Below are 24,130 nucleotides of genomic sequence, written 5' to 3' on the forward strand. Positions count from 1 at the left end.
AGGCTGGCGCCCTCAACAGTCCCCTGCGTTGCCTCCTGTTTAATCCAACTCTGTCTCCACCCCACCAGGTTCCAGGCCCTGGTGCACTCAGAAATAGTCAATTCGGCCACACCCCTTCACTGCCATTCAGTACATGCAACACAGTATTAATTCTGAAGCTGGTTTAATGGTCATAACATCCCCCCAGGGAATCCTAGGAATTAAGATATTGCAGGAATGATTTGTCAAGAGACTCTAAGCCCTGTCACAGAGCTACAGTTTCCACATTTACTTGGATGACACGGGAAGCTTAAGCTAAATGGGTTTGAAGCCTATTTTGATTTGCAGCAGTGCAGAAATGCAATCAGCGTGAGGGCTCTGGCGCGGACGGGGAGGCAACTTCAGAACTGCATCTTGTGGCACTCTTGCTGGTCACGAGCTCCTGGAGCTTGGCCTCAAGTTGCTTCACAGCTTCCTCAATTTGACCCAGCTTGCTCAGGATATCTGAACGGCTGAGACACGGGGATGAAAAGGAATCTTCCAGATCTTCCTCGGGGTCTGCAGGGAATTAGTATCAGCATCCAACACACAGTAGGGTTAGAAATGAGTGAATGAAACACAGAAATCAAAACTGAGACTCTTGTGATGGACCCACCAACATCTTCTGTACTTCTCCCATGTTTAAACACAATCCATACAAATTCTAAAAACTGAAATTGCTACGCAGAATTACAAGGCACTGTAGTAACGTTTAGGCATTGGGCAAGTCTTTTTCCACCTCTATTTGATATGGCTTTGTTCATAGCTACCTGCCTAGTCACCTAGGGTGAGTAAGGCACAGCTTCTGCAGGCCAGTCAAGGCAGGAGTTACTTGCAAACTAGAAGAGAGCAAAAGCTTTTCTTTTATGGTGCAAAATGTATGCCTTTAATGTACCCAAATTATTAACATCATGTAGGGAGCAGGGGGAAGACAGGTGAGTGTCTTTTTGTTGACATCTAAGATTTATAGATGTTAGCATGCTCACTTAATTTTTTAAAATGTGACTATAAGCCAAATTAAACTGGAAATAAAATGAAACATTGTAGAAGGTAAAGGCTGCATTTTGGAAGTCTCCAGAGGAAAACAAGCCTTCCTCTTTCATAGGGTGTTTGAAAGGGGAATGTGTTCAAAAGAGATGGGGGCTAGGAACAGATATTTATTGAAGGGGGGAGTCAGAGGGAGAGAGCAGTGAAGAATGGGGGGGGGGGTTTCTAGGATAGGCACACAATTCTGTGTCAACCTGTGGCTATTTGCTATTGATTTGCAAATTATTTAAATTGGAATTGATGGGTGCGGCTTTGTTTACTTATCCGCTGATGAGCCTGGCATGCTCTGGTCCATGGGGTCACAAAGAGTCGGACACGACTAAACAACAACAAAATCTGCTGATATTGTGTAGATAAATTATCTTGTGCTGTGTGAGAAAGGGATTCTGCATTTACTATACTCTGAATTAATATAGGGTGGCAAGGTGACTCTTGTTGCATATTTGGACAATAATTGCCTTGAATCCAGTAGTGTAGAAAATAAAACTTTAAAAATGTGTGTGTTTAAAAATGTATATATTATTGCCTGCCCCAGTAAAGAATGCTGCATGATACTGAGGCATATTCTGAGGCAGCCAGACCTTAAAAGTATTCCTGCTGGTGCTTGGCTGCGTGCGCACACACGCACACACACACCACACCATCCACCTCTCTTACCTGCAACTTGCAAAGTCACTTCCCGGATGCGCACTTCTGGCGTGTATGTGATGTAGCATCTGTAGTTTCCAGAGTTTCCAGTGCCAACCCGGGAGATGAGCAAGGACGCGTTGCCATTCTCCAGCTCTTCCCGGCTCAGGCTGACGCCTTCCCTGGAGGTGGTCACCACATCGTCAAATTCCGCCAGCTGCCTGCCGCGGTGGAACCAGAGGATTGAGAGTCGGCTGAGGTCCACGGTGGGCTCGTCCACAGTAAAGATGCAATTCAGCAAGACATCATCTCCAACCGCAGCTTTCACCAGAGAGGGCTCGGCCTGCACTTGCAGCTTCCCGGCTGGGTCAAGCAACACAGAACAGACACATAAGAAGAGCCCTCCTCTTCTGCTTAGGAGTCAGGTCTCACAGCAAGTGCTGAGAAATCAATGAATATGCAGGCATGTGTGAATTGGCCTTAGGGTGGCAGGCAGCACATCCTACTTTATCATTCCGTTTGGGTTGCTGCCTGCTTAACTGAGAAAATACAACCACTGGACACCTGATGGCTCAGCTGGTTAGAGCAAGGTGCTAATGACAACAAGGTCGCAGGTTTGATCCCCATATGGGACAGTTGCACATTCCTGCATTGCAGGGGGTTGGACTAGATGATCATTGGGGTCCCTTTTCAGCTCTACAATTCCGTCTTCCATATGACAGGGGCCTTGAAACAGACCATCAACACAGGTCAGTCTTCCCCAGGATGTTGAGTTGGATTGCATTTTTGTTTCAATTATAGTGACTGTGTCTGTATTTACATCCAAACATACAAATTAGCACATGCAGATTTTACACAAATATATCTTTTTATTAAAAAAAAATTATGTGTTTCCTCTTTATCGGTGATGCCTATGTGGCCATAAATATAATTATTGGGGAAATCTAAGGACCATCTTAAACGGCATCAAACTGAGAAGCCATACAGCCAAAGATCATCCAGTGATCAGTCTTCCATGGTCCATCTTGCCTAAATAGCTCAGTGAGCGAGCAGATCTCTTGTAGACTGTCCTGGGTTCAAATCCATGCATCTGTACCTAAAAGCTTGCCAGTTAAGAGGATTGAGAAGAGACTTTTTCCAAATCCTTAGAAGGCTCTTGCCAGTCAAGTTACCGTACACAACACCAGGCTCTAATTCAGATAAGCCAACTTAACTTCATTCAGGGGTTGCTTCCAGGCTTTCACTGTATTCGGGTGAGATTTAGTCACGTACAGGTAAATTCAGGTCCCATAACTGCAATGGATTGGGAGGTCTCGTGCAACAAACCTGCTTCCCCAAAAATTCAGACTTCTTGTGATAAGGAAAGTGACAAGGAAACACATTGAAAGCGTTGGATTGCACTTTCTTTAGTGCAAGGCCATCTAAACTCCTCTCAAACAAATCAGGACAAATGAGCAGGTCATCTGGAAAGACCTTGAGCCACCCCAATGGTGTTGATTATAAATAGGTTCAGAGCAAGCAAAAGTTCTTCTATTTGAAACACACAGTTTACTTAATTCCACATTAAAGACGGGCTCAATGGCTGCCAAATTATATTGATAATTGCCTAGCAGCAAAAACTGCCCACAAGATCAGATTGCAAAGATTGCAATCTATTGATATATATTGATGTAAAAATATAGTACAGTACTGGGAATCCCCATGTTCAAAGGTAATGTACCTGTGTTAAAGCACTGAAAGGCTGGGAGCAAACCTTGCTTGTGAGCTTGCAGAGGCACCAGGTTGCTCCCCAGATGACTGACAGTAGTTAAAAACAATGTGTCTGGTGGTTCACAAGCAAGTCACAAAGACAACACTGTCCATCCCCTGCTCTCTGCTCTCTTCTCTAGCCCAGCAACACTTAATGCCAAGTGCCAACCCCTACAACCACTCCGCTTAAGTGGTTGCATGTTGCTTTTCAGAATAATGGATAATTGTGAATAATACTGCTATATTAAGACTGACTTCCTTGGGAAGTGGTGGGCACTCCTTGTCTGGAGTCCAGAGGACCATCTGCCAGGGTTGCTGCAGTCTGGAGATGGATAACCCATAGCCCTGCAGATGTTCTTGGACTCCCATCGGCCCCAGTCAACACGGCCAATGGTCAGAGATGATGGGAGTGTAGTCCAGCCACATCTGGAGGGCCACTGGTACCACCAGCAACCTTTCAGTAGTGCCATCCTGCATTGAGCAGGTGGCTGAACTAGATCTTGACCTCTAAAGTCTCTTCCAACTCTTAAGATGCCTTTGCTGCCCACCTCCTTCAATTTCAGGCAACTCACCGGCTTTTCCAAGGAAGCAGGAGGAGGTGAGGAGGATCAATGTGAAGAAGCCCATCCCTGCAAGCAATGACTGTTCTTCTGGAGATTGTGGAAGTCCCTTACAGCACAGCAAAACACAGCCAAGGGGGAACGGCTTACGTGTCTGCTTCCGTTATCAGCAGAGACAGCAGACTGAGGGCACCTCAACACTCTCTGGCACCCCAAGATAACGGGGTGTTTGTGCTTGCCAGGCACTGCCCCTGTTATCTCAACCCTTTCTATCTCTGTGGTTGTCCCTACCCAGTATTCCCATGGTTATTATGGAAGAAATATCTGGCCTATCTTGAATGCCGGTGGTGACTTGGGTGGGGAATAAAAATGGCATTTGCCTCGGGCAGATAGTTGATTCAAGAACCTGGCTGCAGGGCATCACCCTGTGCCCCAAAGGTCTCGCACCAAGAGGCCTGTGCCTACAAAACATGGAAGATAAGATTAAGAGCGGCAGTGGCTGTGACTTGTTCTATCCATCAGTGTATGCCAACTCCTCGTAAACAGAAGAGGTTCCCCCAACCAACGTTCCACTTAGAGGCGAATGGAGCTGGGCAGGTGTGGGTATTATATGACTCTTGTTCACAAAATGAGCAGCAATAGCTTCAGGACTCTGTGACTCTAAGGAAAAGCAAAAATAAAATAATCCAGTAGCCTGCATCCCTATCATCCTCTACTGTGTTGCACAGAGGACAGGCAAGTGTTTCTCTGGAGTTTAGAAGGCAGCCATAAATTTTGTTTATTCTGATAAGCTTTTGGCTTCCTTTAATTTCTGTCTCCTTGTGGATCTGTTTGATCGGCTTGATTTAATGCTCATTTTAAAAAAAAAATATTACTTGTTACCAGTGCTTTTTTTCCTTAAAAAAATGTTTAGGGGTACTCCAATTTCCTACTCATATTGAAATACTGCCCCTCAATGAGGTAAAACTTAGATTCACAAAATATTAGGGGTTTTCCTTCCCCTGCGTGCCCCCAGAAAAAAAAAAGCACTGGTTGTTACTTTAATGATGGAAACTGCCTAGGTGCCACGCTTTTGAAAACTGAAAGATGGAGTATAAATAAGAGTGGATGAAGCACAGCGATTCCACATTAAAAGCCTTGTGTGTAAGCATCCCAAGTCAAGGAAGAAATAATGTTGCATAATGTCTCTAATACTCTAATGTCGTCCCAAGTAACTGAATGCAGGCTGCGGTGCTCAAGGAAGCGAGGAACCTCCAAGGTTCATTTCAGCTGAAGTAGAAACCAAAGTTAGGATCCCAGTGCACTGTTTAGCAATTGCCAAGACTTCTCTGTTCACCTGATCACTGCAGACTGTTCAGACCCTTCTAGGCATCTCTCCCCATCCATAATCCTGCACCAATTCCCTTTCAAGTACAACAATGATGGAATTACCAGTTCTTTATTTAGCCAAGAGACATAAAACAACCCAGAATGCTTTGCGGGCTGGGGAGGTGGGGAGTGTTAGGAGACCAGTTCCACATGGACAGTCAAGCTTCCGAATCTTGCTACCAAGATTCTATAGTATTGTGGAAAATTCTCAGGATGTGTCAGGCAAAGTGCAAAGGAGGGCAATAAGTTATGGCAATATTTGAGGGTGACTGGGAAGACAGTGTCCTTAGGCCAACCAGGTAATGCATCCTGCATATAGGTGACTGGAGCAACAGGCAAATGAACCTTTTAACCTAGGGAGAAAGAGATGTTGGTTAAGAGTCTACAAATGCTCAAAGGTAATTGCTGGCATGCAGGTTCTAGGGTTGCCCTCTATCATATATATGAAGCCACATCCATACACACACACCCTACATCCGTCCCGTGCCCCAGACACCATAATCCAGATACCTCAAAGCCCAGGACAGACATTCTCATAGTCTGGAGTGTCATCTTCACTTTCCCGATCACTGGTGCCACTGCCAACTACAGGAAAATGAAAAAGGACAAAATTATGGCAGGGAGATATAGGGCCCCACCCGTAGCCCTCAGGCAATTAGCCAGAGAAATGGATAATGAGGGACTATAGGGAAATTAAATGAGAACTTCCTAGCAGGCCCACACAGCAGGCTTTTTCTACTCACCAAAACGAGGACCCACGATAGGAGCTTCTGGTTCTAGTACGTTGACATAGTCACCTTTGACGGCGAGAGAAAATGGAAGATTTAATGAAGGTTCTGAGGTACATTCAGTGGAGAGACTCCTGTCTACTGGGACTGTGTGGGCAGAAGGCAGGGAGGTCAACAGTAGGGGGAGCCAGACCCAGTGATGGGTGGAGCCAACTCATTCTAGTTTTCTCCACACCCTTCCTTCCTGCCGAGTTTGACAAAGGCAACCCTGAAATTAAGGCAGAAGAGTCCAGCAGATGGCACTACCTCTTGGACCGCTTGTAAGGAAGGAGGTCGTCCAAAGGGGTTGGGCTGAGGACAGACTGAGCTTGGTGGGGAAGTGTCCTGTTTGTCCTGACGGACCACCCTGCACTGCACCCACCTCAGCAGTGCCTCTTGCTTGCTCAGTCACAGCAGAGACAGCACGAAGGAGCTGGTTTAACTCAAGAAGACCCAGTTTCAAGTCCCTTTCCACAACCACAAAGCTCCTTGACTCAGCCTCTGGGATGGACACATAAACAGTAGCTTATGTGGGCCATCTGCTCAGCACAATGAAACCTGCAGCACATAAATTTTTTTTTATTTTTGCCAAGGTGGTATACTGCTTTGCAGGAGCTATGCAAATTATTATACGGTTTTTAAAAATATTGGAAGCAAGGCTGCTCATAGCAAAGTTTTTTTAATATAAGTCTCCGGCAACTAGTGCAAAACTGGGGTCAGCATTGGCTGGATCTTTCCGTTAGTTGCTTCTGCCTGCAACCCTAAATGCCCTTACTAGGGAGTAAGTGCCACTGAATGTTCTGGGACACCAAAAATTAACCTTCCACCCACCCGATTCTGCCTGGCCCTGATTCTGCCTAATGATACGTCCAGCTGTGCCCAGCATGGCATGTACAAACCCATCTCCATTTTCAATGCAATCCTATGCCCTCATTCCTGACTACCCGGGCCCCATAGATCTACTTTCCACACTCACCAGGCGAATTCCGCTCACACTCGAGCACATTCTCATACTGCTCCCCTAGGGAATCTGAAAAGAAAAAACCGGAAGCACTTCAAACACTGCCCTTTCCCAATTATGTCCCAAGTTCCTTTCTCATTTAGAATCACTGTGATGCAGCAGTGATGGCCAAACTTGGCCCTCCAGCTGTTTTGGGGCTACAGTTCCCATCATCCCTGACTACTGGTCCTGTTAGCTAGGGATGGTGGGGGTTGTAGTCCCAACACAGCTGGAGGGCCAAGTTTGGCCATCACTGAGTTAGGGTGTTGCAGCAGGACCTGGGAGACCAGGGTTCAATCTCCACTCAGCCAAGAGGCTTATTGGGTGATCTTGGACCAGGTACTGTCTCTTAGCCTAACCTACTCTGCAGGGTTGCTGTGAGGATTGAATGGGAGAGGGGAGCAGCCATTTATAGCACCTCTAAGTTCCTTGGCTGTAAGGTGGGAGAGAGATAAATGCTACATTTAGATGACCCTGAATTTTAAGAGGTTGTAGACAGATGGGTTGCCACAACACCCTCCAAGAGAACCCCAGCCCCGATGCCAGGAGGGAGTCAGTCCATCCCACCTGCTGCCAACTCACCTGTGGAAGCACCGTCTTCATTGCCTTGATCTGTAAGTGGCGCATCTGGCAGCACGTCACTGTGGAAGAGAAGGGGAAAGAAGCTTTGGTGCCGCACTGATTCGAGAAATAAGCAGTTGACTCATGCTGAATGAAACCCACCAATCCATCTCATGCAGCATTGCCTGCTCGGACTGGCAGCAGTTTTCTGAGGTCAAGGGCCAACACTGTTTACGGTATATATTTTCATTTGGATACTGCCTTTCGCAGCTAATCCTAGTGCCAAGGCAGCTCTGTACTGGAATTGCATTTTTAAAGGTGTTTTTAGATGTTTTAGATTTTTTTTGTTTGTGTGTTGACATCCATTTATAACATATTAACTGCTGGTGGTTTAATATTTTTCATATAATATTTCATATTTTCCCACCACTTTCCCGACTCCAAAATGTGCAATTTTTTTCAAAGTGGATTTGTTGTGCAAAAGCAGCAGAGTGCTTTGCTCCGCGGTAGTTGTGCAAATGTAAATTTGCCAGTATGCAATATGCAGATTTAGAAAATGGAATCTGTTCTGCACAGTCTGGAGAGGATCCAGATTTGGCTGGACTACAACTCCCATCATCCTTGGCCTTTGGCTGTGCTGGCTGGGGCTGATGGGAGCTGCGGTCCAACAACCACACATTCCCTATCCCTGCTTTAAGCAGTGAACAACACTGATGGAGCAAGCGGAAGAAAGGTGGCATATAATCCATTAAGCAGAGATGCTGGGGACTTTATAGATGCAGAGCACATAGTGTGCCAACAGGTTCCTATGAATGATCCAGCTAAAATCCATTATAAGGTTTGACCTCTGACCCCCCCAAAAAGACTTACATGTACGGAGGGACATAGTTGTCATCATTATCCTCATCATCAGTGGCACCAGCTTGTACTGGAAGCACAGAGACCATTAGCAGAATTATGATATGCATATGAGCTTACATTCACATATACTGGGAACCTCCACCCCATACTGAGCCAAAACCAGCCTTCAGAATCCAGTCACAGTGAGGCACAGTCAAGTCCAAGAGCACTGCAAAACTGCAGAGCAAGTAGATGACTCATGCAAGTGAGCCAAGCTGTATGTTCCAGCAAATGGCATTAAAACCAATAATTCCTACTCACCTTCGCCTTGGTTTTCATAACTGGGAATGCTTTCTGAGACGGGGACATGCCACAAAGAGAAAAGGAGGGCACTGATTAAGCCTACTGAGTGCCTGCAGCTTCCCAGACCAAGACCATTTGCCCCTCACCCCCCCCGTTTCTATTTCATAGAAGTAGACCTGCAAAAGGCTATTCATCCCAGTGGCTAGATTCCCAGACCTCAGCCTCCCATTGCCCTTTAAAGGCTTTGGTAGGAAAGAAGCCCCCCAACCCCTCCACTTCCTAAACCTTGCAAAACACACACACACACCATTTCCTTCACAACTCACCATTATCCCTTTCAACTTTGTATGACGGTGCTGGATAGGAAAGACTGCATGGGGGGCATCTGCTGTGCCTGTGAACAAAGAGGGAAAGGGGTTAAATACAGGTACGAAAGCAGCCATGGAATGACAAGGGGACCAAGATGATGCTCCCAACATGCTTTTCTTATTCCAGCCATCACCCCCACTTTGACGAGGAATCCATAGGTGCTGGAAGACTGCCAACTGGAGATATTCTCTGAAGCTGAAGGCAAGTGATGCTTTTGCATCTAAATGTAGGGTTTTTTAAATTTTCTCTTATCAACTACCCTGTGTGAAAGATATTAGAAACTTTTTTATGTTTGATGTTTTATCATGTTTTTAATATTCTGTTGGGAGCCACCCAGAGTGGCTGGGGGAAACCAGGTCAGGTGGGTGGGGTAGTAATAATAATAATAATAATAATAATAATAATAATAATAATAGGTGGTGCACTGGGAAAGGGTCAGAGACAGACTCTTACTTGCCCAAGCATTTTGGAGGACCTCTGAGCTAGAATTCTGCCTTACTCTTTTGCTGTTTATTGCTTTGCTTCTTTATGGGTTTTTATGCAGCATTTTTTATACTGGGTGAATAGTCACCAGCTTACAGCATAACAAGGGCGCTAACCCCTCCCATACTGCATTCCAAATCGCATTTGTACATTGATGTAAACATCAGTACAGTTGGATGCGTTTTGAAGTTGCCCACTGTCTGTCCCCACTGGGGGGTGGGGCATGGATGTCTTTACACGGTTTATGTTTTCAAACCAGATCAGAGCTGGTTGGGAGGAACACACTCACACTCTCTCACACACAGCAACATTTTTCAAGAAACTACAGGATCATTGTGGGCAGTGGGGAACATTGCGTGGACAGGCAAAGACCCCCCAACCCCAGGCGACCCCTGAGCGGAATGATGACTCAAGATATTGTGTTATGGGATTAAAATTGGCCACAACTTTATTAAGTTTCAGATGTAGGGAGACCTTGGCTCAGGCATTGGGCATTTATCCTTCCCAGTCCTCAGCCGGGGATCTGGGAGATATCAGGGTTATCCAGAATATGTGGGGATTGGGCTGGCTCTGGAGAACATATGTTCAAGCAGAGAGCCCCCCCCCCCCCCGCCATCACAGGGGAGAGCAATGACAACCTCTTGGCGTATGGCCAATGCCTCCCCTCAAAACCCCTTTAATGGGAAACCCTGGGATCACCGCCGCAAGGGGGGGGGGTCACCGCTTCTCTCTCTCTCTCTCTCTCTCTCTCTCTCTCTCTCTCACACACACACACACACACACACACACACACACCATTTAGGAAAATAGACTAAAGGATTCCACCCAAGGCCTGAAACCGCCAAAATTGTGACACTTTAGGCAAAACCTTGCAATGCAGGAAAATTCCTTTCCGGCCCTTCAACAGTGACCATGACATAGCAGCGCCCACATAACTGTGGAGAAGAGGTTAAACTGCAAAATAAGGCTTAACTGAGGGAGGGCAGGGTGGGAGAAGCTCTGGAGCCAACTGACGCTTCGCAGGTAAGATTCACCTTCTGTTGTGTGGGCAGAGCGGTCCCTCCCCCTACCTGGCTGATCCCCTGGCAATGCCTCCCCAGGCAGGATTGGGCGATTGGCTGAGGTAGGCAGAGACCTCCAGGTATCCAGCCTGGGGAGGGCGAAGCCAGCCCGTACTACCGGGAGCCACACTGGGATGTGGGGGGCTGCACCCGACCACACAAAAGGCACCCCCCCCCCATTTGATGTGGGGAGTGGTCATTGTACCCATACAGCTTTACAAACCAGTGGTGACTGATGTGCTGATGTTCCCCCACATGCAAAATACATTTGCTTGTGTGCAGACATACAGTGGTACCTCTGTTTCCGAACATAATCCATTCCAGAGTTCTGAAACGTTTGAAAACCAAAAACTCAATAGCCAACATCTAGGCCTCAGGATCTTGCACTCAGCAGAAGCTGTGTGGCATGTTCAACTTCTGAGGCGTGTTTGAAAACGGAAGGATTTACTTCCAAGTTTGTGGTGTTCGAAAACCGAAATGTTAATCAACGGAGTTGTTTGAAAACCGAGGTACCACTGTACTAGAGGGCAAGGCTTCAAGCACATGTGCTCACTCCCAGAAACAAGCTTATTCTTTGCTCAAAACAGAAGTGTGTAGTGTTGGGGATGCCTGGATGGACGGATGCTCAGTAAGCAGCTCGCAAATTGTTCAGGGACTGCTTACCTCCATGTGTCTGGTTGGGATGAAACGGCAGGCCAAGGTGGGGCTGAAAGGTTGAAGAAAGAGAAGAACGCAGATGCCATCACCTGAGAGGATTGCATGAGATCCCAGCTTTTGGTTCACCTTCCATGCCCCACCCCCCACCCCCCAAAAAGCAGCAGCAGCACAAAGGCCACACTCAAGTCTTTAATAGCTTGGGAGGACCAGGTAAATTGAAAGGTTGTCTTCTCCCAAATGCACACGCACTCAAACCTTAAGTTCCTCTCTTCAGAGCCAGAGGCCCTACCTCATCGGCCCTGCCAGGCTACAGGAGGGGCAGCTTCTAGGGAGAGGGCCTTTCTGGTGGTGGCACCTCTGCTCCAAAAGGGCCTCCCCAGAGAGAGCTGCTTACCATCAGGTTTGTGGCCTTTTTGGCACAAGGGGAGAAATTTGCTTTTATCCATCCATGCCTTTAAAAACAATTTGAATTTTAAAACAACATAAGATCTGAGCTCTAATGGTATAAGCGGCATTTGGTAAATTCCTAACGGATCGCATTTTCCTCCAATTTTTTATGCTGTGTTAGCACATTTTTAAATGTTTTAAAATTATGATGTTGTGTTTTAGTTTTGTTTTGCAAACCATAAGGGAATATGTTTTGATGGGCAGCCATGGGCATCTGGTAGCAAAGTTTTTCAAAAGTTTTTAAGAAGATGTAAAAGTTACAGGAGCCCTCAATACATCAATCAGGGCTGCAGTTTGAGAAGTTTACAATCCCAATTAAAATTGCTTTCCCCTGCACTGTTGTGAAGAAATCCTGCTCATTTCACCAGTGTTTCAAAGTGTATTGAGTGGTGTGCTTTGTCATTTATATTCTGATGTACACTGCAGTGTGTTTGGTGGGGGAAGTCTTCTTTCTGGTCAGGTAAAAGCTGGTTTAACTGTCAGTGGGGGACCTTAACTGACAGCGGAGGAGGGGCTGGAGATGGAACTCTCAGTATGCAAAAGAAGGATAGAAGATACGCATATTCTGGTTGGTGGTTGCAGGTTTAGAATGTTTAATTAGACAGCGTGATTGGCTGGGGCTAGACTGAGGGACTATAAAGCTGGGTGCTGGCCAGTCAAGGAGCTCAGTCCAGGCTGGATCACAGAAGAGGAATGAAGAAGACCTGAGGGGAAGGCAGAGTGGCCAAAGACTGGCTGGGGTAAGTCAGGTGAATCACTTGGCTTAGGCTGAAGAGCCAAGAGGAACAACTCATCATTTACAGCACCAAGAGGCAGTGGCAGAAGAAGGGGGGGGGGGCTAACCACCCCGGGTGTCATCCCTGAGGGGAAGTGACACCGCCCCCCGCCCCCTGGGACACTCACCGTGGGCCCGGCTAGCCCCGCCTCTGGGTGCACAGCATGTGCACTGCTCCGGGTGCCAGAGCAGCTAGCTCCACCTCTGCCAAGAGGGCAGAGGTGAATGACACTTTTGGCTGCTGGACTCTGGTGTCTGGAAGGAAAGCAAGAGTATAGATTCCACTACAATGGACGTTTGGGTTGCGAATGTGATCCGTGTGGGATGCACATTCGCAACCCGCAGCATTCACAACCTGTGTCTGCAGGTCTGCGCACGCGCGACCGCCAAAACCTGGAAGTAACCCATTCCAGTACTTCCGGGTTTTGGCGGTCTGTAACCCAAAAAAAGACCCTGATGTTGGGAAAGATGGAGGGCACAGGGAGAAGGCGACGACAGAGGACGAGATGGTTGGACAGTGTTCTCAAAGCTACCAGCATGAGTTTGACCAAACTGCGGGAGGCAGTGGAAGACAGGAGTGCCTGGCGTGCTCTGGTCCATGGGGTCACAAAGAGTCGGACACGACTAGACGACTAAACAACAACAAAAAACCCCAAAAAACACAACCTGAAGCGTCTGTAACCCGAGGTATGACTGTACAGTAAAAGAAGACGTGCTTCTCAGTACGTCAGTAGGGGTTAAAACAAAGGCTTCAGTAAAAGTCCTCAGTTATAGTGTTGGTGAGGCACAACCAGGGTGAAGTAAATACAAGGGCAATCTGGCAAAAGTGTTTTAATGGGGTAACTAACCGCTTTCTCAAAGCTGTAATAGTAGTACAAAGTAAGCTTTTGGAATCAAAGTAACACTAACAAATTAATACAGTATATAACCATCTAAAAAGACAGTACTACTGTATATTAAAGCTACCGCATAAGCTGGTGCACTAGAGAAGCTTGCAATACATAGATGTTAATACCTTTGTTAAATATAGTAACTACGGACCACGCCTATATCGCAGAGTTACCATTAGGATTATTGGTGTGTTAAAAGTGCAAAGGGTATAAGTGATATTAAATGTTGGCAGTGGTAAGGTTTTAGGAAAACCACTAAGTGGAAGTTGGGTTTTGTTAATAAAATAAGTAAGGAAATAGGCCCCCTAACCTCACCACAGCTATTATATTAGTCTGAGGGAGGGGGCTCCCAATGAAAATTTGGAGAGGGGAGTCACATGCACAGCAGCTCATGGCTATTAAATAAACAAAACAATCTGACATTCTCACAAATTAGTATCACATGTAGTTTGTGTCTGACTGGCAATGAGCCAAAAGACCATGCCTTGTTGAATTTAAGCGTATAAGAAGAGCCTACTGGATCAGGCCAATGGCCCATCTAGTCTGGCATCCTGTTCACAAAGTGGTCAGCCAGATGCCCGTGGGAAATCCAAAAGCAGGATTTGAGCATAATAGCACTTTCACTTCCTGTGGTTTCCAGCAACTAGTATTCAGAAGTATAGTTGCCTCCAACTGTGGAGGCAGAGCATAGCCATCAATAGCATTTCAGATCTAAGAGTTGTAAGTTTGGAGCAGAGGATATTGTTAGGAATCCTGTAAGACTGTGGCTTGTTGAGGTGGTGGTGGTGGTGTTGAGGCAGAACAGTGGGGCAGATTTGTTCAATGAGACCCCACATGGCTGTATCAGCTTCCCAAAGTCTTCAGTGATGGTAATAAATAATAATAGTAATAGTAGTAGTAGTAGTGGTAGTAGTAGTAGTAATAACAACAATAACAACAACCAAGAGCAGATAAAGCAGGAGACTACAAGCCAGCTTTTCTTAAAACCTCAATTTTAAAATAGCAATGAATGGGCAGCTACTCACAGGGAGGACGTATCAACTTGAAGGTTGAACTCGAACGTGCACTAGTTGAAGGCCTGTGGGGGCAATACATTAATCATTCTTCTCTTCATGGACAGTACAGGAATCATGCTTGAGAGACATATCAATCTGCTCCCCAAAATAGCACAATAAAATCTCCCCTTCCAGGTTTTGGATGAAACATCAGAAGCTGTTTTCTACAGAGCCAGGCCATTGGTCCATCTTACTCTGTAGAGAGCAGCCTGCACCATGGATGGGGAACCCAAGGCTCTCCAGCTACTGTTGGGACTCCCAACGTCCACCAGCCTCAAGCCCACCCTCCCAATAGCCAGGGGCTATTATAGTCTAGCAACATCTAGAAGGCCACAGGGTTCCTTATCCCTGGTCTATACTGACAGACATGGGCTGTACAAGGTTTCAGATCAGAGTCTTTCTCAGCCCTACTAGGAGATGCCAGGGACTGAACCTGGGACCTTCTGCATGCAAAAGCACTGCATGATAACACCACAAACAATTTCCCTTTCCTCCACTGTATCTAAAAGTGGCCTTCATGCAGTATCCATGTGCTTTGCGACTTTGGGAATTGTATAATAGAGTTGGGGTGAGGGGAGTAGACAGAAGGCAGGACATCTGTACCTTCCTAGTGGTGCAAAAGAGAAGAAATGTTAAGAAATGCACCTTTTCCTTCTGGGGTAGAAGCTGCCCGTTGCATCTGGCCACCTTAGAACATGCATCCATTTTCCAAACCTCCCCAACCTCTGGTTTTGCACCCCCCCCCCAATTTTACCCCCAAATTAAAACCCGGTCAGTCACGAACTTACTTGTACTGGTAATCATCAACAGATTGTGCTGTTGTAAGAGAGGGAAAGAGACACCAATGTAATTAAGAAGTTCACCGGGGTGAGAGCAATGAATGGAGAAGTCAGGAACTGTTTGCTCCTCGGGGAAAGGAAGTTTGGGGAGGGCGGAAGAGACTTAACTGTCTAATTCAGGGTCCCGGCAGTCAATGCAAAGCACAAGTAGAATCACCAGAAGTGGGACAGTAAATGCCAGCACCCAGAAGATGTCACCCGTGTGCGAGGCATCCATGCCACCTGCAAGGGGGACAGTAGCAGTATCCTGGAGTCAGGGCAGGTGCAAACTCCGAGGTGAAAAACAGCATTGAGCAGCTTAGCGGCACAACATGTCAATAGCCCTGTGGGGAAAGAGCCAAATTCAAGTTCTCGGTGTGTGTTAAACAGATAATGAAACCAAATATAACTGTTTGTCCCGGTCCCTATCCACCCAGAAAATTCAGCTTATTGAAATGTCTTATTCAGAATTTATTTCGAGTTTTGACAGCATCTGGGTGGATTTTCACACTATGTAGCAGCAGCATGTCACAAAAGATAGCGGAGTGGGGGGAGACCAGCTTGGGCTTGCTTACATTGTGAAGTGGTCGCCCCTTCGCTAGGCCTGATGAATGCTGGAATATTAGGAGACAGGGCAGCAGAGAGGCATTTGTTCTCTCTTCCTGAATGGGAACTTGAACATTCAGTATCCAACAGGTAGAGGAAGGAGTGTCTTGGTTGCTGTTCTTCGAGGCCAAAGCCTTTAGCAGGTGTGGACGTCTCAACTGGTAGACCGTGGAATGATTGGCAATAGATTGGCAAGTGTTTTTCACTCCCGACAACAGTTTAACAAAAAGATTCCCCGCTCCAAATTTAGGTTAGAATTCCAGTTTTACAGCCACCTGCTAATTTTTATTTATATATGCAAGGTCGTTCCACTGTATGGCTCATGGGGTTCAAGAAATAATTGGCTCCACCCCACTGGCCACCCATTTTGTGTCTGACTCTGACCCAAGCTACTGTTTTATGTTCACCTCTGGCCAGTGAACTGTGGGATTCTAGCAAAAATCTGAAGTAGATTCTAAAAAACACAAAGTTTGCCAGGCCTGCACTACAAGAATGCTCTTCAAATTTCCTATCAGGGAATCCTTTTTACAGCCTTCTACCTGCCTGCCAATAATTCTTGCCCATCTGCCAATGAAGCGCTGGCAAATCACAAAGGAAAGCGAAAGGCTTTTTTTCTGCCCCGGTCAAATTTAAAAGCCATCCCTCATTTTTTATTATTTGAGTAGCACATCATGTTGTCTCAGTGAATGCTTTGCAAATGTATATAATTTTCATTATGGCATTTCAGTAAGCAACTCATTGATAGTCTTGTGCACTGTGTTTTTCTGCTCTAGCTAGACTAACTAGTTATCCCAAACTCCTAGGGTATAAACAGATATAAGAATCCCAATTTTGCCAGTTGGCTGGCATCCGTCTGTGGAAGCAAAGAAAAAAAGAGGGGGAGAAAACTCCCAAAATTGTAGCAAAAAGTTATCTCCACGATACTTATATAGCTTAGGCAGGTACCCCAGCAGGCCTGCGCATAGCTTGTCTGAGGCCAAGACGAGAGTCCCTGATTGGCTGAGAGGCCCAGGGCATTTTTTGCACGACAGCTTAAGTCTTTCAGGGGCCCCCCAGCTGGCTTAGCCCTCCGAGACCTTGGCTGCCCCCTTCCTCTGCACCAGCCTGCGTTCTGGGGGATTTGGGTCCCAAAAAGTTGCTGTTTGAGTCTGTGGATAGGCTGGCTCTAGGGAAACATTGTAGGCCAAATACTCTGTTCGCTCAGGATGGAACAACATGGCCTATAGGGCCTCACCATTGCCCTGTGTGCACAGAGATACTGAGCCTTACACAACATTGTTCCCTTATGAATTTGCAGCTGGAAGGCAATCAATAGCGCAGAGAGAGCTCTCTTTCAAATGCATGTGCTAATCCCACCATTACTGATAGACCACAGAGATCCCCACAGCTCAGCCAGGGAGGCGTTAACAGGAGGGAGCACGGCAGAGCGAGCAGTGGTCTTGTGGAAATAACCCAGTTGACACACCGCTTAACTGCATGTAGCAGCAGGATGCACAAGAAATCTCCAAGAGGCTGGGCCGAAAGAAAATGGTTGGGGTGGGTGGTTCAAGAAGGCTTTAGAAAGGAGGGACCCCCCCCCCAAATTCAATACAAGCTTGGAGATACAAATGGCGTTCTAGGCTATGATCCACAGTACCTTTCAGCAGGATGCTAATTCACAAAGCCAAGGCAGGTATACACATTCTGGATTTGAGCAAGAGACAACAGACAACAGCATCATGGTTTGCCACAAAAGTGACCATGATGGGGAATAGAGAGGGAAGTTAGCTAACAGAATTGCTTTCAGAGGTGTCTGTTAGGAGACATTTTCACTAAAGTGCTGATCAATTTTCTTGAGGATTTTTTAAAAAATTGCAAACTAATGAGGAGAACTGAACATAAGACTGTAAAAATGAGAAAGAGAGAGAAACCCAAATTGATAAGGTTTTGCCATCCCCAACTGCCTGAAAGGAGCAGTATATGTTTGTGTGTGGAGAACTCACTCATTTCCCTAAATACACATAGTTTTGCAATGCAGATTCCCCTAACACAATGCATTTTCCCTTGTACATGCCTTTTAAATGCACACATTACCCCAGTATACGCATTTTGTTATGCACTGCTTGGTTAGAGAATTGCATTGCAAAATTCATAAGAGTGCGAATTTCAAAAGATGGCTTTGTTTGAGTTCATGTACAGCTTCAGAAAGTGTGGATTAGGTATGTTCACTTAATGCCAACAGAGAAATGCCAACTGAACTGGATTTCTCCCTCACCCCTAGTCTGAAGGCACCTTCGGCAGCCACTGTGCTGAAGCCAAACTGGCCTGGGTCTGGATGGGAGGTTGGCTAGAACCCTCCCCACACCTCCTTGAGCTCCAGGGAAGAGAGACAGATGTAAACAAAATAATTTAAAAATGGACATAGGTTTTGTCAAGGTAAGGTAAAGGTAAAGGGACCCCTGACCATTAGGTCCAGTCGTGACCGACTCTGGGATTGCGGCGCTCGTCTCACTTTATTGACCAAGGGAGCCGGCGTACAGCTTACATGTGGCCAGCATGACTAAGCCGCTTCTGGTGAACCAGAGCAGCGCACGGAAACGCCGTTTACCTTCCTGCCAGAGCGGTACCTATTTATCTACTTGCACTTTGATGTGCTTTCAAACTGCTAGGTTGGCAGGAGCAGGGACCGAGCAACGGGAGCTCACCCTGTTGCGGGGATTCGAACCGCCGACCTTCTGATCGGCAAGCCCTAGGCTCTGTGGTTTAACCCACAGCGCCACCCGCATCCCTTTTTTTGTCAAGGTACTCCAACTAAAAAAGATTGCTGTGGACTAGAAACTTACATGGATTAAATTGCTGGGTTAGGAGGTATAGTGGAGACATCTCCATCGTGAATGAAAGAACATCATAGAGCTAGCTACTTGGAGCTGACACTTCTATACTTGGGTGTTGGCATGTCCTGAGGCACCAGAAGTGTCTTTTGCCAGCTGTGTATGGTACAAAATGCGCTTTGATCATTCCTGGTCTGGGAGAATTTACAGTAATTCAGGCACTGGTGACTTCAAGATTGGATTGCTGCAATGCACTTTATGTGGGGTTTCCCTTGAACTGAACCCGCAAACTTCAGTTAGTGCAGTACAGTTGCTGGCAGGAGTGAGACCCTCGCTGCATATAGTACTTTTGCTCAGAGACCTGCACTGAATCCTCACTTGCTACCAGGCCAAGTATTACTATTCATATATAAAGCCCTTCAGCATTTGGGAGCAGGTTACATGCAGGATTGCCTTTCCTCGTACCTCTTCTTTGCACCTGCTTAAAACGTTTTTGTTTTGGCAAGCCTATCCAGACAGATAGAAGTTGCCATGTTTTAATCCCTTTTACAGTTAATATTGTTTAATGTTTTCAGTTTTTTTACTACTATTGAGGAAGGGCAGTACAGTCGTACCTTGGCTGCCAAACACCTTGGGAGTCAAACGTTCCGGCTCCCGAACGATCAAAAACCGGAAATGAGTGTTCTGGTTTGCGAACGTTCTTTGGAATCTGAACGTCCGACGGGGCTTCCGATTGGCTGCAGGAGCTTCCTAAAGCCAATCAGAAGACGTGCTTTGGTTTTTGAACGTTTCAGAAGTCAAACGGACTTCCGGAATGGATTCTGTTCAACTTCTAAGGTATGACTATATCTCAGTGGTGGAGAATCTGCTTTGCATGCAGAACATTCCAAATTTAATCCCAGGCTTCTCCAGGTAGGGCTGGGAAACCCTGGGGAGCTGCTGCCAGTCAGTGTTGACAGTAATGAGCAAGATGGATCAACAGTCTGATTCAGTCTACAGCAGCTGCCTCTGCTGCTCCTAATTGGGGTATAAATGGTGTTAATAAAAACCTCCACACACAACCATCCAAATGTTTTACCAGATACTACATTCCATGCCACATTTCCTACACAGAGAAAACCTGTTCCAGAAGCCTGAGGTTGTAAGTGAAGGTTCTTTGATGCGCCCCTCCCCCAGCATAGAAGAAGAAAAAAAGAGTGTGGGAACAGCAGTGGGAGCAGGGGTGACTCACGCCAGTGACAACAACCCACAGCCGGATTTGGGCGCCAGCACAAAAGCCTCGCTCTGTGTTGTGGGTGCCGTGGGAGGGAATTTGCAGCTGCAACTCTGCAGCTGCAAGGTTGCAATGTCTTGCTTGGGGGGAGGGGGGAGAACAGAAGTTAGCCGAGACCTTCTAGGCGCCACTCATGATTCAGTAGGCGGGAGGGGGCAGGGAAAGGGATGGGGCCTATGAGAAACCTACCGTTTGACACCTCTGAATAATGCCAAACTCTCTCCTTATACACACACACACACACACACACACACACACACACACAGACAGTCTCCCCACTTCTTCTCCACTTGATTGGAGCGCTGGCAACAAGCCAAAGTGACCACAAACCACGGGTTCCGTTACTGGGTGGAAACTGGCTTGTTGGAGGGAACTGGAGCAAAATGGCAAAACGAAGGGGTGGGAAAGTTGGTTGGGGGGCGGAGGGTGCCAGGCCAAAATTCAAGGGAGGTTATTATGTAGATGTGTCTGTTCTATTTCTTTTGCCCTCTTCTACATAGCGTTACTCGTTTATTATGCCCCATACCCTTCAAAGCGAACCCACTGTCAGAGATGGATAAATAGGAGGGAGGGAAGGAGAGAGTGAATGCAGTAGCAAGACAGAAAAAAGATTGCGATCAGAACAGGGGGTGGGGGAGGCACAGAGCAGGAAAAGAAGCACTCTGTGCAACGAAGAAAAACAATTTATTGCTTCCCGCTGTTAATCTGGGTTTGAATTTGCATTCCTACGTACCCTGGTGGGGCAATGGGCACAGCCTAGCCAGCAACAAGGGCCACGGACCCAAAATTATAGCCAAAATGAACTAAACGGTTTATTGATGCATGACTACACAGCTTTAGTGTAGGTCCAAATGACTTCCAACACATCATTTTCAATTATTTCTATATTTTGCAGTGTCAAAACTGAATTCTTTCAAACTTGAGTCAGTGGTCCTGGTCACTGGTTACACTACACTCACTGGGACGCTCAGGTGGAAAAAAGTCAGACTCCAAACTAACACTCACATGAAAAAGTCTTTTCAGCCTCCCCGCAGAATCCCACCCCCCTCAGCCCAGCCATTTGTACTGCCATTCCTTCCTCTTTGTGCCCCCTGCACAATCCCAGAAGCTGGAACTCAGCTCCTTCCACCACGGGACCCAGGGACCAGAACCCAACCACCTAGGATATATTGCCACGACAAGGGTCAGCACCCAAGGACTCCTCATGCACCACCACTGCCTCCACCTCCTCTTCCTCACTCTCATCAGTGAAAACTCACATCTGGGGTTCCCAGTTCACGCCTGGATGGAGCCTTCTTTTCTCTGCTGTGGCTGAGACGGTGCTGCTGTTCGATTGCTTGGGCAGGAAGGAAGCACCACAGCCGCCAGCAGGAAGTCGAAGGGCAGGTGCACTAAATTATGACATTTGGGGGAGGAAGAGAAGGCACATCTTCTTGGTACATCTGTTGCATTCAGAAGCTCTGGAGATATCAGCCAGACATCAAGGGGGCCTCTAAGACTTGGCCAATCCTTAAATCTGTTCCAGATCTACCTGCCTCCTCCCAACTGCAAGACACCCCGGAACGTGCTCTGAGAAATGTATAACTCATAAGTTCTCTCCCAAGGACAGAAGGGGCCCTGTATGCAGATATACCAGAGGACAAGTTTTATACGCTCAGTACAGTGGTGCTTCAGGTTACATACGTTTCAGGTTACAGACTCTGCTAATCCATAAATAGTGCTTCAGGTTAAGAACTTTGCTTCAGGATGAGAACAGAAATCATGCTCTGGCGGCGTGGCAGCAGCAGGAGGCCCCATTAGCTAAAGTGGTGCTTCAGGTTAAGAACAGTTTCAGGTTAAGAACGGACCTCCAGAACGAATTAAGTACTTAACCCGAGGTACCACTGTAAAATCAAGCGGTGAAGCCTTTTCTGGACTGTACCATTTCAGGCTGCAGGGGTGTGTACGCAATTTGCACATTTCAATGCTTTTCTGAGGGTGGGGAGCCTTCCCATACATAAAGAATAAATGACATCTCCATGCCAAGCTGGAGGCAGTGAGGCATGTGCATTTTATCCAGATATGTGCCCCATTTATACATGATGTGAGATTGAAGGGGCATCTTTTTTAATAGGAAATAGAAAATAAAAAGAAACCCACTTCTCCTTACCTCACAGCACTCTGGCTTGCAAAGCATGTTAAACATACATCTTGTAGAACTCCACACACACACACACACACACACACACACCCCAAATGGGAAGATGGGTTTGACCCAACCTCTCAACCTGCTTTTTTTCAATGTGCAGAGAAGTTTACAACCCTCTCCCTGCTCTTCAAGAAAGATGGTACAGTCCAGGAAAAGGCATTTGGCACTTCTGCTGACATGAAATAAATCTACGGGAAAGAGATTCACCAGCCTCTCTTTGTGAATTGAGCAGTGGAAAAAACAATGTATCTCACCCTGCTTTCCCCCACCCAACTGGCAAAGAAACACGGCTGATATGAAGTACATTGGTACCTCGGGTTACAGATGCTTCAGGTTACAGATGCTTCAGATTACAGACTCTGCTAACCCAGAAATAGTACTTCGGGTTAAGAACTTTGCTTCAGGATGAGAACAAAAATCGTGCTCTGGCGGCGTGGCGGCAGAAGGCCCCATTAGCTAAAGTGGTACCTCAGGTTAAGAGCAGTTTTAGGTTAAGAACGGACCTCCAAAACAAATTAAGTTCTTAACCCGAGGTAGCACTGTACTAGAGACAATAGAGACTCTCATTCTTCCACTAAGCCCCTGGGGGTTTCCTCCAAGCCCTCCACAAGGGCAATTCAAATCTCATTTCCATTCTTTGCAACCTGCAAATGCTACAGACCACCATTCATTCCTCAAGGAATAACAGGCATGCAAATCATCACACACACCTTTGACCTCAAGCCAACATCTGTTCCGAAGTGTAGAAGGGCCTCTATAGGTGGTGGTGGGGCATCTTTCAAAACCAGTAATAAACCATACCCAAGCAACCCATAAAGAAACTAATTTTGATCTGAAAGAAAGAACCTCAAAAACCAGTATGTTTATTATAGTAGCATAAACCTTCATGGGCCAGAGCTCACTTCCTTAGTTGCATGGCATGTTATCCTCAGCTGACAGATCTATCTATCTGTCTATCTCACACAGGCTCTTCTAGATTGGGCCCTGAATCTGTTGCAACAAAGAGCAACAACCTAGCTATTCCACTGGAATGTCTCTACAGAAGACACCTGGTTTTACATCCCGGTGCACCACAATCTGAAAACAAAAGAAATAATTTCAAGATAATTTGTATCACATCAAGGTCACTGCAACACAATGCAGCTTCACTTAATGAACCAAGCACATGAGCCAAACCACTTATGCAAGTCAGATGGCTACAGGGTCACAAAAAATGCCTTCCAACTTTGCAATTAGGCAGATTTCACAAATGAATGCCCCCCCCCCCCGCCGCCTCAATGGACAGCCATCAAATGATGACGTGCATGTGCAAAACAGCCAGCCTTTATCCACCAAATGTGTGACATCACCTCACTGCACTACTTCCTTAGCCGAGATGGTTTTTAGCAAGAATATAAGTCAGAAGCAAAAACACACAGAAAACAAGGCACCTTATCCTCTGGATCTCGAAGAGAAACTTTTGACTACACCCAATTTCTGACTGCACATGTTCTTGACGCTTCAAAGTAAGACAACACAGTCTTAACAGGCAAGAACCTTTGGACCACCAAATAGGCCAGAACAGAAGCTTCAGGATTTTTTTATTTTTAAAAGTATCCCTCATGACTAACTCTGTTCTGAAGTCAGTAAGATGTAGTTAATACTACTAAAGCAGAGGTTTCTTGAATAAAAAAAAAACTTTTTCTGATTTCTTCCCTAACATTTATTAAAAGCTGAGTTAGAGCCACTTCTAGTTTTTCCCCCTGCATAAAAGCTTTTGAAAACTCTCCTGCTGCAACAGCTAATGTGCCCCAGTTTACCCCTTACTTGCCTTCTCCTAGACCTCTTGTGACATACAGGCAACTCCCCATATACGAGG

At 46.4% G+C, this 24,130-nt stretch overlaps 2 protein-coding genes and 1 long non-coding RNA gene across 6 annotated transcripts; 1 reads left to right on the top strand and 2 right to left on the bottom strand.

Moving 5' to 3' along the window:
• Nucleotides 1-146: 146 nt before the first annotated feature.
• Nucleotides 147-4,369, bottom strand: LOC308460220 (CD276 antigen-like). The gene is made up of 3 exons (XM_080976325.1): nt 4,014-4,369; nt 1,723-2,055; nt 147-537 (listed from the first exon to the last, which is right to left on the bottom strand). The coding sequence occupies exons 1-3, from the start codon at nt 4,066-4,068 to the stop codon at nt 344-346; spliced, it is 582 nt and encodes a 193-aa protein (XP_080832451.1). The 5' UTR covers nt 4,069-4,369; the 3' UTR covers nt 147-343.
• A 1,054-nt stretch (nt 4,370-5,423) lies between these two features.
• Nucleotides 5,424-23,219, bottom strand: LAT (linker for activation of T cells). 4 transcript variants are annotated; one of them, XM_080976322.1, is made up of 13 exons: nt 21,344-23,219; nt 15,525-15,638; nt 15,366-15,393; nt 14,548-14,600; nt 11,417-11,459; nt 9,167-9,234; nt 8,859-8,891; nt 8,568-8,625; nt 7,719-7,777; nt 7,113-7,166; nt 6,113-6,166; nt 5,880-5,954; nt 5,424-5,722 (listed from the first exon to the last, which is right to left on the bottom strand). In XM_080976322.1, the coding sequence occupies exons 2-12, from the start codon at nt 15,631-15,633 to the stop codon at nt 5,881-5,883; spliced, it is 633 nt and encodes a 210-aa protein (XP_080832448.1). In that variant the 5' UTR covers nt 15,634-15,638; nt 21,344-23,219; the 3' UTR covers nt 5,424-5,722; nt 5,880. The 4 variants fall into 4 exon arrangements, with proteins under 4 accessions (XP_080832448.1, XP_080832446.1, XP_080832447.1 ...); XM_080976320.1 differs by having other exon boundaries at nt 15,525-15,739; XM_080976321.1 differs by lacking the exon at nt 21,344-23,219 and adding an exon at nt 15,971-16,159 and having other exon boundaries at nt 15,525-15,739.
• On the top strand, nt 12,226-23,959 carry LOC308460229. Its single transcript, XR_013978507.1, has 2 exons — nt 12,226-12,597; nt 23,239-23,959. It is a non-coding gene; the product is annotated as an uncharacterized lncRNA (long non-coding RNA).
• Nucleotides 23,960-24,130: the final 171 nt, after the last annotated feature.

This window comes from Podarcis pityusensis (assembly GCF_964106645.2).
Source record: "Podarcis pityusensis genome assembly, chromosome: 13".
Taxonomy (NCBI): Eukaryota; Metazoa; Chordata; class Lepidosauria; order Squamata; family Lacertidae; genus Podarcis; species Podarcis pityusensis.